At 39.8% G+C, this 16,862-nt stretch overlaps 1 protein-coding gene across 1 annotated transcript in view; it reads left to right on the plus strand.

Annotated features, from left to right (window-relative positions):
- Positions 1 to 16,862, plus strand: part of LOC126195466 (uncharacterized) — a 229,110-nt gene that overhangs the window by 174,343 nt on the left and 37,905 nt on the right. Inside the window, exon 5 of the mRNA XM_049934094.1 lies at positions 12,571 to 12,835. Within this exon, the coding sequence (XP_049790051.1) occupies positions 12,571 to 12,835 (265 nt within the window). The remainder of the gene's footprint in view (positions 1 to 12,570; positions 12,836 to 16,862) is intronic.

Here is a 16,862-nt window from a genome sequence, read left to right on the forward strand (position 1 = left end):
CCCGTGTCCTAAGATGCCGCAATACGAGTCTCAGTCTGTAATTGTAATCTGTGTATAAGGACAATCAACTTATGATTACAAGTAGTCCTACGATTAGTTAGTTAGTTAGTTAGTTTCATATTCCATGGATCGTTTTGTAGGATAAATCGTAATGACATGCAATGAGTCTTTCTTACATTCACTTCGCAAATTAATTTGTGAACATGGTTGCTTGCTGGAAATTTATAACGCTGTAACTTTTTTAAATATGCAGATATGAGTTAGTAATTCCTTCTCACCACCTTTTACGCATTACAATAGAAATTCTTCTGCAGAATCAACCAGAAATTTTGTCAGCTAGTTTTCAAATTTTGACTTGCTTTCTGTCAGACAATTTATATACTAGGTAAGTGATCAAAAATTTTCGTTGAACCATTGTGCACTCCTGTGTGTGCTAAAGACAACCTTAAAGTGGAGTAATGACTGTCATTTTTCCTTCTGATATTGTAATTGTGTACATTGTTCCTTTTGAACTGTAAACGATTATGTACAACAAAATTCATGGGAGAATAAATATACTGTGAAGCAGTAGTCAGAATGCCCAAATCCTTACACAGATGTTTACAAGATGATCGTGGTTGGTGTAGTGACATATTATTCTTATAGCATGTTTTTCAGTAATCCCGACTTTCTTCATTAACGATGAGTTACCCCAGAACTTTGTTCCATATGGCATTATTGAATGAAATGCAGTGACGTCAAGTGCAAATGTGGCTGAACTAAGTTGTTTTAGAAGTTCCAAATGATTTTTTTTTTTCAGTTTAAATTGTCATCCGTAGTAACATAGACGTGCTGAACGGGATATATTGTATCTTTATGAAACTGCGGTTAAGACTATTCACAGAAATCCAGTCAATGATAGGTTTAAGAGCTTTGTTTACTATTTCTTCTGTTTCTGTATGTGTGCTTGGGTTGATTACATTACTACTGTCATCCGCAAAAAGAACTACTTCTGCTTGTTTTATATTAGACGGAAAATCATTTACATATACGAGGAACACTAATATATCTAAGAGTGAGCCTTCGGTAACCCCATAGGTCATTTCTCTTCAGTCGAAAGTATGTCCACAGATTACATTTGTTGAATTATTAAGTATAACTTTATAAATTCTTGTGCTTATATATGACATTACCCATTGATTTGCTATACCATCAAGTTCATAAAACTTCAATTTATTTAGAAAAATATTGTGATTCACAAACTGAAATGCATTAGATACGCCGCATAACACACCAAACGTCGCTACTTTATTATTTAATGCTTGTAAAATCTGGTGACTGAACATGTAAATGGCATTCTGAAGTGAACAAACCTTCTGAAACCCAAACTGTGATTTGCAGAGGATAGTATTCTGCTAGGGTGAGGTAATACTCTAGAATATAGCACCTTCTCAAAAACTTTGGAAATTCATGTGTACATTGCGACATGTTGGTAGTTATTGACATCTTTCTTATCACCTTTCTTAAAGAGGAGTTTAACAACGGCGTACTTCAGTGTCTCTGGAAAAATGCCTTCACTTAGTGATGTCTTAGATATTGCGGATAGGATCGAGATTATTCTTTGGTAACAAAACCTTAGTACTCTGTTGGAAACACCATCAAAACCAGCTGATCTTTTACTTTTAAGAGGATCTATAATTTTCTTAATTTTGGAAGGGGAAGTTGGTGATATATTCATATGACTGAATTGTATAAGAGTTCCTTTTATCAACATGTTGCTGTGATTTTCCTTTTGAACTGTTTGTCCCCATGCTTTCTACTATATTCAAGAAATGATTATTGCATGCGTTTGCTTCTGTGACTTCTAACTTATAGCCCTTCCATTTAGTTCAATGCTAATATTATCTGGTTCTGATTTTGCGAAATTTTCCGAGTTATTTATGCAAGACATTCAGTTTCATGTTCTGTTAGGGAACTTGAGTTCACTTTCAAAACACAGATTATGCCATTTGGGTGACCCTCAAACTCTGAATAAGAAATCAGGCACAAAAATTAATAATTAAATTCACCCATTTTTGAGACCTTATTTCTCCTATATGTGCCGTTATTGTCACAGTCATTGGTTCCAGCTGTGATTCTGCGTTACGGGTTAAGGGAAATAGCTTGTGAACGTTGCTCTACCGATCTGCAGAGTACATGTAGGCTTATGAGTTCGGTTATGACACCTGGCATCATATTAGATCATTAATTCAAAGATGTAATAGCGTATTGAACATATACACTCCTGGAAATTGAAATAAGAACACCGTGAATTCATTGTCCCAGGAAGGGGAAACTTTATTGACACATTCCTGGGGTCAGATACATCACATGATCACACTGACAGAACCACAGGCACATACAGGCAACAGAGCATGCACAATGTCGGCACTAGTACAGTGTATATCCACCTTTCGCAGCAATGCAGGCTGCTTTTCTCCCATGGAGACGATCGTAGAGATGCTGGATGTAGTCCTGTGGAACGGCTTGCCATGCCATTTCCACCTGGCGCCTCAGTTGGACCAGCGTTCGTGCTGGACGTGCAGACCGCGTGAGACGACGCTTCATCCAGTCCCAAACATGCTCAATGGGGGACAGATCCGGAGATCTTGCTGGCCAGGGTAGTTGACTTACACCTTCTAGAGCACGTTGGGTGGCACGGGATACATGCGGACGTGCATTGTCCTGTTGGAACAGCAAGTTCCCTTGCCGGTCTAGGAATGGTAGAACGATGGGTTCGATGACGGTTTGGATGTACCGTGCACTATTCAGTGTCCCCTCGACGATCACCAGTGGTGTACGGCCAGTGTAGGAGATCGCTCCCCACACCATGATGCCGGGTGTTGGCCCTGTGTGCCTCGGTCGTATGCAGTCCTGATTGTGGCGCTCACCTGCACGGCGCCAAACACGCATACGACCATCATTGGCACCAAGGCAGAAGCGACTCTCATCGCTGAAGACGACACGTCTCCATTCGTCCCTCCATTCACGCCTGTCGCGACACCACTGGAGGCGGCCTGCACGATGTTGGGGCGTGAGCGGAAGACGGCCTAACGGTGTGCGGGACCGTAGCCCAGCTTCATGGAGAGGGTTGCGAATGGTCCTCGCCGATACCCCAGGAGCAACAGTGTCCCTAATTTGCTGGGAAGTGGCGGTGCGGTCCCCTACGGCACTGCGTAGGATCCTACGGTCTTGGCGTGCATCCGTGCGTCGCTGCGGTCCGGTCCCAGGTCGACGGGCACGTGCACCTTCCGCCGACCACTGGCGACAACATCGATGTACTGTGGAGACCTCACGCCCCACGTGTTGAGCAATTCGGCGGTACGTCCACCCGGCCTCCCGCATGCCCACTATACGCCCTCGCTCAAAGTCCGTCAACTGCACATACGGTTCACGTCCACGCTGTCGCGGCATGCTACCAGTGTTAAAGACTGCGATGGAGCTCCGTATGCCACGGCAAACTGGCTGACACTGACGGCGGCGGTGCACAAATGCTGCGCAGCTAGCGCCATTCGACGGCCAACACCGCGGTTCCTGGTGTGTCCGCTGTGCCGTGCGTGTGATCATTGCTTGTACAGCCCTCTCGCAGTGTCCGGAGCAAGTATGGTGGGTCTGACACACCGGTGTCAATGTGTTCTTTTTTCCATTTCCAGGAGTGTAGCTTTGTTTCGTTCTTTCGTATCTGAAAATGTTTATGCTAAAGAGGACAGTAACGATGTTGGTTTTACTTATTTAAATAGGTTGCCAGGTTGTAGTAAGGAAGAAGATTTCAACTACAGTTAGCGTAGCAGACGACTCAGAATTCTGGACCTGCTTTGTTTTTAATGTTATTCTGATTTTATACACAGCGACTAAGCATGATATTCTCACGCTCACATTGGCTTGTTGCCGATATGTATTATCAGAGTTTGTGCTGTCTTTTCATGAGTATTGTGTGTACCTCACTTTGGCTCCTGGGAGTTGATTGGTTCTATCATTGCAGCGATGGGGCGAGTGGATAAAAAAATTGAAAATACTACAAATTATAAAGGCCACAGCAACTGAGAAACTTTTCGCTTTTGCTATCCTTTAGTAATTTTGATAACAAATATTTTGACTGATGTGGTTGATTAAAATTTAACTTTTAGCCAACCACTGGTGATCTTTTAATGAACGTCTCTATAGAAACAGAAACGTCTTGTCAGTTACCTTTCTGGTGAAGTAGGACAGTCGTAGAACAGTTTGAATGAGCTCTTTTATTCGCGTTCGTGCGACATCAAATGTACTTCTTTCAGGCTTTAAGAACTCCTATTGGAAACATGATCATGTCAAGACTTCTTTCTTGTCTTCCTGGCTCAAACTGCTTTATGAAACACGTTTAGAATCACTCGAGCAATATCATTATATCATAATCAACTATTATTGTGTCTGACAAAATTTTTATGGTACATAGACTAACGAATGGCGGAGCACAAAGAATCGGCCCCGAGTATTAGACTGCTCATTGTCACTCGCCTAATGTCTTCTCCTATTTCGAAGATGTCCCTTGCATTAGCTTATTTGTTTTTTCTTTATTATCTAAATGTTATATGTTTATCTATTTGTTGTCATATCTGCTCGTGGCGGGAAACAATTCCTGAGTAACTGGTGATCAGTCTACACTCTGGGTCGGTTTTTTGTGCGTCGACCTATACATAGAAAAACAATGGAGATCGAGTAATTCTACCATATACGTTCCTTTCACATCGTCAGTTTAGTATTGTGACATAAAACGGAGAAGCTGCAGAAGCAGAAATTTTTTAGCGACAGGAACCACAATACCAAGTGCTAACAACCCCACGAGAGATTAGTTCCACGTGCTAATTTGGAGCATTTTACAGATTTAACACCGGTGTGAAAATTTTAGAGCCCCTGAAAGGACTGAGTCCGCCGCAATGCTGGCAATATTTTAATCATAAGCGCAGTCACAGGCATTAATTAGCCTGTCCGGAATAAAAGTTGGCCGGAATGCACGGCCCTGTGCCGACCGAGGCGCAGCTGTGCCCGCACACAATGGAGACCTGCGGCAAACGGCAACCGTAATGAATGCTCCTCGCATGCGTGATATCTGTGACAATTCCGCTCCTATGCAGTTCCAGAAGACACAAGCACATGTCTATATTCATATTCAAAAATTTATAGCCTCTGAACTTACATTTCACAAAAATGACTTGTTTCCAGTTTCTTTATTTAAAATAGACATGATTTATTATACACATGCTTCGTGACAAATCTGAGCTTATAACAAGTTTGTGTGGCCGTCACCAGCAGCAAGCACAGAAACATTTGTTTTGCACATAAAAACCACCTTTTCTTGCTGCAACGTATTTTCTTCCTCCCAGAAGCGTTTCGCCTTTCACTTTAAAGCATTTTCAGTGGGATTTAGAATGATGCAGTTTACTTTTGATGTGTAATATTTGTAGATTATGAAACGGTTCACGTCTCGTTTATTACATACATTAGTCATAACTTACACTTCTCCACGTTTCTGGTTAGCATCTACGTTTCCTCTCATCTGGTCACATGATGGAGGTCACAGTATAACGTCACTTACGAAATATCAGCACGTTTTCAAGTTCCGAACTTTTTCTTCACAGTTTTCACATTGTCTGCCCTTATTACTGTTGAACACTAGTACTCTTATCTCAGTAGTTGTAGATATTTGATCGAAAACTGTTAGTTCACGATATGTGTCATCGTGTTTGGTTTACGTACGTGTTGCCAACCTAACAAAATATATGCTGAAAACTAACGTCTATTCATTTCTGTTGTGTTTATATCTCTCTCTGTATGTCTGAAAGATTAAGTGTGTGCACGTTTATGCATTATCATTTGTGTGTGTGTGTGTGTGTGTGTGTGTGTGTGTGTGTGTGTGTGCGTCCGTGCGTGGGTGTGTTGGTGGTTATTCAGTGCCACTTGTAGTATGTTGAATATGAATGTAATAGCTATCAGAGCGTGGTTTAAAGTCATGGTGTGAATAGCCACCGACACACCTGCACACTCACATTCGTACAAACACAGAGGTACAGGTAGACAGAGATCTACATCTACATCTACATTTATACTCCGCAAGCCACCCAACGGTGTGTGGCGGAGGGCACTTTACGTGCACTGTCATTACCCTCCTTTCCTGTTCCAGTCGCGTATGGTTCGCGGGTAGAACGACTGCCGGAAAGCCTCCGTGCGCGCCCGAATCTCTGTAATTTTACATTCGTGATCTCCTTGGGAGATATAAGTAGGGGGAAGCAATATATTCGATACCTCATCCAGAAACGCACCCTCTCGAAACCTGGACAGCAAGCTACACCGCGATGCACAGCGCCTCTCTTGCAGAGTCTGCCACTTGAGTTTGCTAAGCATTTCCGTAACGCTATCACACTTACCAAATAACCCTGTGACGAAACGCGCCGCTCTTCTTTGGATCTTCTCTACTTCTCTATCTCCTCTGTCACCCCGACGTGGTACGGATCCCACACTGATGAGCAATACTCAAGTATAGGTCGAACGAGTGTTTTGTAAGCCACCTCCTTTGTTGATGGACTACATTTTCTAAGGACTCTCCCAATGAATCTCAACCTGGTACCCGCCTCAACAACAATTACTTTTATATGATCATTCCACCTCAAATCGTTCCGCACCCATATTTCCAGATATTTTACAGAAGTAACTGCTAACAGTGTTTGTTCCGCTATCATATAATCATACAATAAGGGATCCTTCTTTCTATGTATTCGCAATACATTACATTTGTCTATGTTAAGGGTTAGTTGCCACTCCCTGCACCAAGTACTTGTCCGCTGCAGATCTTCCAGCATATCGCTGCAATTTTCTAATGCTGCAACTTCTCTGTATATTACAACATCATCCGCGAAAAGCCGCATGGAACTTCCGACAATATCTATTAGGTCATTTACATGTATTGTGAAAGATAAACATAACAGAAATGAATAGACGTTAGTTTTCAGCATATACTTCGTAATCTAACGAAGAGTATGCTGAAAACTAATGTATACACGTAAACAGACCAAACAGGATGAGACATATAGTGCACTCACAGTAAATGTCGTCTTTTTTTTATCGTTCCGTCTTTCCCTTAGTTGCTTTAAATTCTTGGAGGTATGTGCTGTCTACACAACTAATTGAAGGCAGTTTGTTTATTGAGATACGCGTTTCGCTTCTTTTATTTGGGAAGCATCATCAGTGGCCTGTAATCCATGTTTCCTTTTATACAGTAGACAGATTTCAAATCACAGTTTCCGATCAAATATCTATCATTAGTGACAGAAAACCAATAATACTCCCCAGTAATAAGGGCAAAGAATATGAAAATTGTAAAGAAAAATGTACTGAACGTGAAGACGTGTTTATGTTGCGTAAGTGAAGTTAAAGTGTGATCTCCAGCGTGTGATACATGGGAAGAAACGCAGATGACAACCAAAAACACAAAGAACTGTAACAGTTATTTACGTAAAAAACGAGACGTGAAATGTTTTATAATCACCAAATATCACATATCAAACTGCATCATTCTAGATCCCACTGAAGCTGCCTTAATGTAAAAGGCGAAAGGCGTCAGGGAGAAATAAAATACAGTGCAGCGAGAAGGGGCGGTTTTTATTTATAGAACAAATATTTTTGAGCCTTCAGTTCTGCACATTTACAAATGTAGCCTAATGAACTATCGAAGAACAGATCACTGATGTTTATCTATTTATTCATCATTCTAACCGATATGTGACACTGTTCACAAAAACTGACCATATGTGGGTATTTAACCAAATACTTTACTCAGCAGAATATATGACCAAGACATCCTTGGATACTTTTGGTTTGTTTCGTTTTTATGGAGAAAATATGATATTACACGCAGTATTTGCAGCAGGTAATTATTTTTGGAGTAATTTATAATTTGTATGTCTTCCTTTCAAGATAAACAGTTCACATAAGAATTTAATGAAGTGTAACTAACTGCATTAAAATCAGCTCACTACCTACAATCTACCACATCAATAGAGACAATTATTGGGAGCATAGCCATATACAATGAACACTAGTTTAAGGTTGGCTCTCCAGTTTCTATGCTACTTGACTCAGATTAAAATTGCACAATTAACAAAAAAAATTGGGTCAACAAAACAAAAAATGTAGTAAATTTCTAAATGATAGTGGGAAACTTTGTAATTTGTAGACTATTTTGCAATATTTGCACTAATTACTGAAGTAAATATTTTGAGTAAATACAGAATAGAATGGTTCCAGAATTTTTACTGATGGAACAAAATTAGTAGTGAAAGGTAAAAATGCACTTGAATGAGGAGAGACACAGACAGGTAAAATAGAAAGAGATAACCAGTTCAAACACTTTGAAAAAAAATGTGCATATCACTAGATTATAATGATCATCGGAAGTATAAAGACCAAAAATGTTAGGTATCTTGGACTTATCTGAAAATATTTGTAATAAGAATTTTAAGTTTAGAATCACATACTTAACAATATTAAGATTTGCCTGTTGATATGCTTCATAACATATGAATAAGTCTTAATGTATGTAGAGTACAAATATCTGTTAGAGAAGTGAAACACTGAAAAGACTATAAGGAAATATTATTTGGAAAATGTGAAATGAGTAGGTGACCTAATAAAATACGCAGGAAATGATATAGATAATCACAGAACTAAGAATAATTCTGGCATGTCTGTAACGAAATGAATAAGAGAAAAAGAAACAAGTAGTAATATTTCTAAGTTTCTATTCAGAGATATCATTTATAGTAAGATGTTGCTCAAATATGAATCTCTCGATGTCCTTAAGACTTTGCAAGATCATCATGTTGAATATTGTACTCCACATTTGCTTAAACGCATATGCAGATTGTAAGCGAAAATTGCACTAGATAAGACTGCAGTTACGTACCTTCCTGGCATATTAAAACTGTGTGCTGGACCGAGACTCGAACTCGGGACCGTTGCCTTTCGTGGGCAAGTGCTGTACCATGTTAGCTAAGCAAGCACGACTCACGCCCCATCCTCGCAGCTTTACTTCTGCCAGTACTTCGTCTCCTAATTTCCAAACTTTACAGAAGCTCTCCTGCGAACCTTGCAGAAAGCTGTGAGGAAGGGGCGAGAGTCATGCTTGGGTAGCTCAGATGGTAGATCACCTGCCTGCGAAAGGCAAAGGTCCCGAGTTCGAGTCTCGGTCCGGCACACAGTTTTAATCTGCCTGGAAGTTTAGTATCAGCGCACACTTCGCTGCAGAGTGAAAATCTCATTCTGGAAAAATCCACAAGGCTGTGTCCAAGCCATGTCTCCGCAATATCCTTTCTTTCAGGAGTGCTAGTTCTGCAAGGTTCACACGAGAGCTTCTGTAAAGTTTGGAAGGTAGGAGAAGTTGTACTGGCAGAAGTAAAGCTGTGAGGACGGGGAGTGAGCCGTACTTGGGTAGCTCAAATGGTAGAGCACTTGCCCGCGAAAGGCAAATTTCACGAGTTGGAGTCTCGAACCTGCACACAGTTTTAATCTGCCACGAAGTTTCGTATTAACGCACACTCCGCTGCAGAGTGAAAATCTCACTCTGGAAACATCCCCAAAGCTGTGGCTATGCCATGTCTCCTCAATATCCTTTCCTTCAGGAGTGCTAAATCTGAAAGGTTCGTAGGAGAGCTTCTGTAAAGTTTGGAAGGTATGAGACGAGGTACTGGCAGAAGTAAAGCTGTGAGGACGGCAAGTGAGTCGCGCTTGGGTTGCTCAGATAGTAGAGCACGTGCCCGCAAAAGGCAAAGTTCCCGAGTTCGAGTCTCGGGCCTGCACACAGTTTTAATCTGCCACGAAGTTTCGTATTAACGCACACTCCGCTGCAGAGTGAAAATCTCATTTAGGAAACATTCCCAAGGCTGTGGCTAAGCCATGTCTCCGCAATCTCCTTTCTTTCAGGAGTGCTAGTTCTGCAAGTTTCACAGGAGAGCTTCTGTAAAGATTAGAAGGGAGGAGACGAGGTACTGGCAGAAGTAAAGCTGTGAGGAGCGGGCGTGAGTCGCGCTTGGGTAGCTTAGATGGTAGAACACTTGCCCGCGAAAGGCAAAGGTACCGAGTTCGAGTCTCGGTCCAACAAACAGTTTTAATCTGCCAGGAAGTTTCGTATCAGAGCACACTCCGCTGCTGAGTGAAAATCTCATTCTGACGACTGCAGGTGGTAATTCCGTGTTATTCTTAAAAGAGTTTAAAGATTTTCAACGGTATTTAACTTCTGAAGGTATCTAAAGGAGATTTAATTTTAAATTTCTTACAGCTCTCCAGTAGGTGCTGTGGAATTTCTTCTAATTCATTTAATATAAATTCCCTCATCCAGTGTAAAATAATATTTATGACAACTATCAGCAGTGTTATTCATAAAAGTTTAAAAGCCAGATCCACACTGAAAATTCATGTATTAATGTTATGATTAACCCTTTTCCAGAACGTGAGAGACATGTGTATATCATACTGTTAATATAGAAATAATTAAAGAAAGAGTGAAACTACAGACAGGAAATTCTAACTAAATTTTCTATCTTTAAAAATTGTAAAGTTTAATGAACAAAAAGGTTCATCTAGCAACGAAATAATATCTATTTAGAGCACAGGCACTCAAGGAATTATCAACATGAAAGAATTACATGGAACATTCTTTATAAGCGAGTACTAGATTCCAGACATATTCAATGTCTTTTTCTAAAAGTTGTACACAATTTAGATATGAAAAGAGAATTATTCAATAGCCCATTATACCACAGAAGGGCTTTGTGAACGTCATTTGACACTAATTTCCTACATCCTAAATCTCCCATAGAAAATTTCATTCTTCTCAACTTTCCTAAAAGCATTTCTTACTTATTATTGAGAATTCAGTAATGAGATAGTGGCATTTAAAATCCTTATTATGCAGCAACTTATCTAGTGAATTTCTTCATAGTGATGCTTTATCATACGAAGTAAAATATTTTGCTGTTGTGCCCATTCAAAGAAAAGCAGGCTGTCAAAGCAATGAGAAATTCTATACAACAGGGGTTTATCTTGGGTTCTCAATGTTTTAGTATATATTAATAGTCTTCCAGTTTCCTTGTCACGACGCAAATTTTGATCACATCGAACAAGGATGGAAATAAAATAAAATGGTAATAATCCATTACCTGCGCCAGCTTCTTGTGAAGTAAAATGGTAATAGTCTTCAAAATGCACTGATTGGTTACAAGAAGTATGTCAGTTTTGAGTCATGCACTGTCCTGGAAGGAGCTCTTTAACAACTACTGTAATCAGTAATCATTTCACAATACACAGTAGTTCCTAGGAACTGGGATCTAGAGCCTGTATAAAATTGGTAAGTTCCATCATCCATATTTAATTAGGCTGGATTCCTTTGTCTACCACCATCATCTGATATCAACCATTATTACATGATATTTGGAACATACATACAAATGAAGTGGTTGTGGTAGACTAATAAATACAAGGAGCAAAATCACATAATAGTGATTACTTGTGATATACAACACAATGAAATGAAAATGACACTATCACTGTACTTTTTCACTTTCTCTAATGAAGCTAGACATTCTGCATACACTGACTATATTGCTAGCACTGTAAGGATATGGATACTACAAGAAATCGGATAGGGCCTTTTCTAAGAAACAAGATCACATTTTGCTTAAGGGAATGACACACACAAAGTAAACCTATGCATGGTCGGATGGGGATTAGAAACCCACTTCCGCCGAATGTGAGTAGAATGATTTTACCATTGCAGTAGCTGACTTCGTTTTATCACCAGTGGAGATAAGAACAATATGAAAAGCAACACATGTATTCAGCAACCTGAAAAAGTATGTTAAATGTACTTTTGGTAACTTAGTGGAGTCATTTCTTCCTGAGAATGATACAAGAAATGCATGGCATACAAATTAAACTGTACGTTTGGATAAAACAGATATTCAACACATCTAATTTTAAAACTGTGCAAATGAAAGTAAAGTTGGTACTTGAAATATTTTATAACTCAAAATACACAAATGTAACAGAAACAAAATTTCTGTCACATCAAGTTCGGTTTATGTCATATAGCGAGCCTTTTAGAGTGCTTCATTATACTGGTGTCGCATTATCCTTACTTCATAAACGATTCAATCAAGATATTTGCTATGTGAACCACCAAATAGTCCATTGCCACAACGAGTAGTAGTCACTGATGGGTTGTAAGAATCCACAGCAATAGGGAACAGCAGTTGCAGGCCCACAACTAGACAGATATAAAGTGCTTGTCAGTTGGTACTACTCATAGGGCATGCCTGGTTTGTGGAATACTACTGGTATAACCAGTAGAAATATCTTAAAACTAAATATCATTGTCTCGTTTAGCATGAGCTTGGTCTTGGTCGTGTAGAATTTGGGAACTTACACTTAAACTGATAAGCTTTTCACGTGTTATGTTCTGAGTTACGTACTGGCGACAGAATGCTGCAAGAAGATTGAAGCAACTGACGGTTTTCCTTTGTGCAGGCTGACCAGAGTTTGCTGAAAGGTCCAGACATAATTGTCTCGCCTCTGGACGATCTGGAGACGTCCATACTCGGCCTGGAGTTCAAGGTGCGGCCGCGCCACTTCCGGCGGGGCGACATGAAGCTCAAGTGCCTGGCCACCATCGCGACCGTCTACTGGAGGAGCAACGAGGAGAGCGTCGAGAGCGACCGCCTCCAGAAGGCGCCCGTGCTGGAGAGCAGGGCTACCGTGCAGACCAGCAACTCCAGAGCCGACAAGGTTCAAGGTCAGTATGGCCTCCTCGGTATCACAGATTCTGTAGCGTTATTTTTTTGTTCCGCGCTGGGAACTATTTTACGTCGAGTGCTTTTTTTGAGCTATTTGTTAAGTTTATTTACGTAGTGAGTCATGTTCATGCTGTCCAGAATTACTCGATAAAAAATCCACCTATTATGGAAACAGAAGTTTTACACTAAAAACCAAACATGCTTCAGCACCTTTTTGCCGTCATCAGTGGGTATCCTTCATTAAAATGTTAACTTTTACGTTATTCAGTTGTGAAGATGGTCCCACACAACATAATAATTTAGAAAATAGGATTTGATAAAGAATAACCTCTGATGGTGGCACAAAATAACTAAAGTATATTAGGTTTTAAAGAAAAACGGGTGTCTACATAATAGGGGCGGACGTTATATCCAGCAAACTAATCATATTTTTCAATTAGCTTCTGTACGTCTCGCTCAGTCAACTTAAATGGAAAAGAAAGAAAAGAGAAAGCACAATTCTAATGTGTATAGGAATTGGATATACTGCGTCCTAATCTGCTTCTCTCAACTGTCTCTGTTCATCTCATCCTCTCCCTTCGTTTATCCGTCTCCTCCTCTTCGCACTCTTTGACAATGACCTCCTTCCTTACTCTCTGTACATGTCCTTGAGCCTCCCCACCCTCCCCCTACCACTTTTCAGTCCATTACCTCATCCCCCTATCTCACTCCCCCTTCATTCTCCTCCTCTCCCTCGATCTCCTCCTGCCCTGTGACCATCTCCTATTTCCCATTTTCGATATCCATATCCTCCCACCACTCTCATCATCTCTTCTTTCTCCTCTCTCTGACCTGAAGCCTTGCTTCTTGTTATTGCAAATCTAAATTCTGTGGTACTATTCTAATCATAACCCAATTAGCTATAAATACACTTTTTCCTTTTGCTGACAACGTTTCACTGTTGTATAACTGATATATGTATAGAAGTTCAGCCTTTATGTGTGTGTATAAATATCTGAACTACATCGATTAAAAATACACATATATGGAAGAAATTCCTACCAAACTGAAGTAAATCGAAATGGTACATTTTCAAATGTTTAGTAACAATGTTTTCACTTTATGTATTACATATATATATTTACATATTATACATATTAAAAATACACATATATTAAAGAAATGCTTACGTAAAGATATGCCCATAGCGAAATTCAACATTATGTAAAAACTGCAAAGCAATCGGTCATGAACTAAAGGACATTAATTATATTTTTACATTTGTTGTGGTATGCAGTTCAGACACTGGTTTGATGCAGCTCTCCATGGTGCTCGATCGTGTGGAAGCCTCTTGACGTCCTCCTACATTTTTACCCTCCAAGCTTCCTTCCAGTATCAAGTCGGTGATCCCATGATACTTCAGAACGTGTCCTATCAACCGATCCCTTCTTCTAGTCAAGTTGTGACACAAATTCCTCTTCTCCCCAAATCTATTCAGAATTCCCTCATTAGTTACATGATATACCCATCTGATCATCAGCATTCTTCTGTGGCAGCACATTTCAAAAGCTTCTGTTTTCTTCCTGCCCAAACTATTTATTGTCCATGCTTCACTTCCATACATAGCTCACTCCATACAAATATTTTCAGCAAACACTTTCTGACACTTAAATCAATACTCGATGTTGACAAATTTCTCTTCTGCAGAAATACTTTTCTGGCCATTGACAGTCTACATTTTATATCCTCTCTAATTCGACCAACATCAGTTATTTTGCTGTCCACACAAGAAAACTTTTCTAGTCCTTTAAGTGTCGTACTTCCTAATCTAATTCCCTCAGAATCACCTGATTTAATTCGACAAAATTCCATTATCCTCGTTTTGCTTTTGTTGTAGTTCATCTTATATCCTCCTTTCAAGATACTGTTCATTCCATTCAACTGCCCTTCCAGGTCCTTTGCTGTCTCTAACAGAATTACAATGTCGTCGGCAAACCTCAAAGTTTTTATTTCTTCACCATTGATTTTAGTTCCCACTCCAAATTTTTCTTTTCTTTCCTTTGCTGATTTTTCAGTATATTGATTGAACAACATCAGGGATAGGCTACAAAATGCCTCACTCCCTTTCGTGCCTCTCGACGTTTACAGCTGCCATCTGGTTTCTTACAAATTGTAAATAGCTTTTCGCTCCCTGTATTTTACCCTTGCCACCTTCAGAATTTGAAAGAGAGAATTCCATTTTCAAAAGCTTCCTCTTCGTTTACAGATGCTAGTAACGTGGGTTTGCCTTTCCTTAACCTACCGTCTACGGTAAGTCGTAGGGTCAGTTTTGTCTCGCGTGTTCCCACATTTCTACGGAATCGTAAATGATCATCCCCGAGGTTTTCTTCTACCATTTTTTCCATGCGTCTGTAACGAATTTGTGTTAACATTTTGCAACCGTGACCTATGAAACTGATAGTACAGTAATTTTTACACCTGTATTATTAATGAAATTATGACCTAAAGCACGTCTGTAGTAAAATGCAATGTCAAAATTTCGCAGCAGTCGCTAAGGAACTTTTGGAGATACACGATTCTGAGAAAGTGAACGTTTACATTTTTATTTCTGTGTATCAACGATATACTCGCGTGCAGCATTTAAAAACAGCCACAAATAAAATAATTAGTTATGCTACTGACTGTAATGTGGTTAATATATACCATAATTGCTTTCAGTCCTTCAAAGTTACCTATTTTGTATCACACACACTGATTCTAGCTACATTTTACAAAGTTACTTTTTAACTTGTCCTAAAACAACTGGAATCTTTCCATTATTTAAAAGAAAACAACATATCCATTTTAATAATAACTGTATAACTATATAACAGTGTTAGTCATTACTTTGGGACAAATTAAGAATTAGCCGATGGATACTTAACTGGTAATGAATTTCAGTGACTGGCAATGTGTAGATGGTGTGTTTGCATCAAGCAGCATGTGTGATATACCTGAGCAATAGACGTTATGTAGACGAAGACAACTGCTAGATTGGTTGCAGCACTTTCCAGCAATAATCTGGCTGATTGAAACTGCGCAAACTTATGATAGGTCTAAGTGACGTAGAACAAAGGTGAAATAGCTCACTTCACAGGCATCAGTCTCCCACAGATGCAGTATATATCTGTTCTCCCCATTGGCGCTCTGTAAAATACGCTCTGGGCATTTGCTTACTTTCAATTGGCCGACTAAGGTTCACCATTTCGTAAATTAAATTAACTGTTGGCCACTTCCGTTGCTTTTGCATAACGTTTTCCTTTCCCACACTAAAATTAACATATGCTTGCCAAAAATGTTGATCATGCAAAGCAGTACAGAATAATGCTAGTATATTACTCCTGTGTCCTATTAGGCGAAAAATGTGTTGATATTCCCACGGTCACAGTTCTGAGCTATCCATTGCGAATTATTGTCAAACGGACGGTTTCCTTAGATACGGTAGGGTTAGGGCTATTTGGATTCTAGAATCATCAGGTAATCACGATAAAAAAACATTAAAAATATCGAGGTAAGTGACTACAGCATCTAGTCCAAGTTTTCACTGGTTTCATGTGTAGGGCATGGAGTCAGAAGAGGATTTAGTTGCAGATAACTTGCGTCACACAGCGAAGTTCGCGTTAAGTAGGTACTGTAGAGGGAGTGCGCCAGTCTGGAGTATGTAGGTGACTTGTCTTAATCCATGTTGTAAGAAGGCGCTTGGAACACTTCCAGTAATTTTGATCGTTTCAGCTTTAACTTGACTAATAGTCGCAGCTCTTGCAGATTCGTTCCTTTCGTTTCTCGAATGTAGTTGATAATTTGGTTCCTTTTGTTTTATATTTCTTATCGACAGTGATAAACGTGAGTTCGTCAGACCTGTACAGCAACATAGCATATCGGCTGTTAGCTACAGTGTCCTTGGGTGAAGAATACGGAGGTGCTTCTTTGTTGGCGTACTGGTGGGCTTTGGTTGTCATATTTTCGATGCACTGTTGTGGAACTGGATTGATATTTCATGATAATGGG

The sequence above is a fragment of the Schistocerca nitens genome, chromosome 7 (assembly GCF_023898315.1).
Source record: "Schistocerca nitens isolate TAMUIC-IGC-003100 chromosome 7, iqSchNite1.1, whole genome shotgun sequence".
Taxonomy (NCBI): domain Eukaryota; kingdom Metazoa; phylum Arthropoda; class Insecta; order Orthoptera; family Acrididae; genus Schistocerca; species Schistocerca nitens.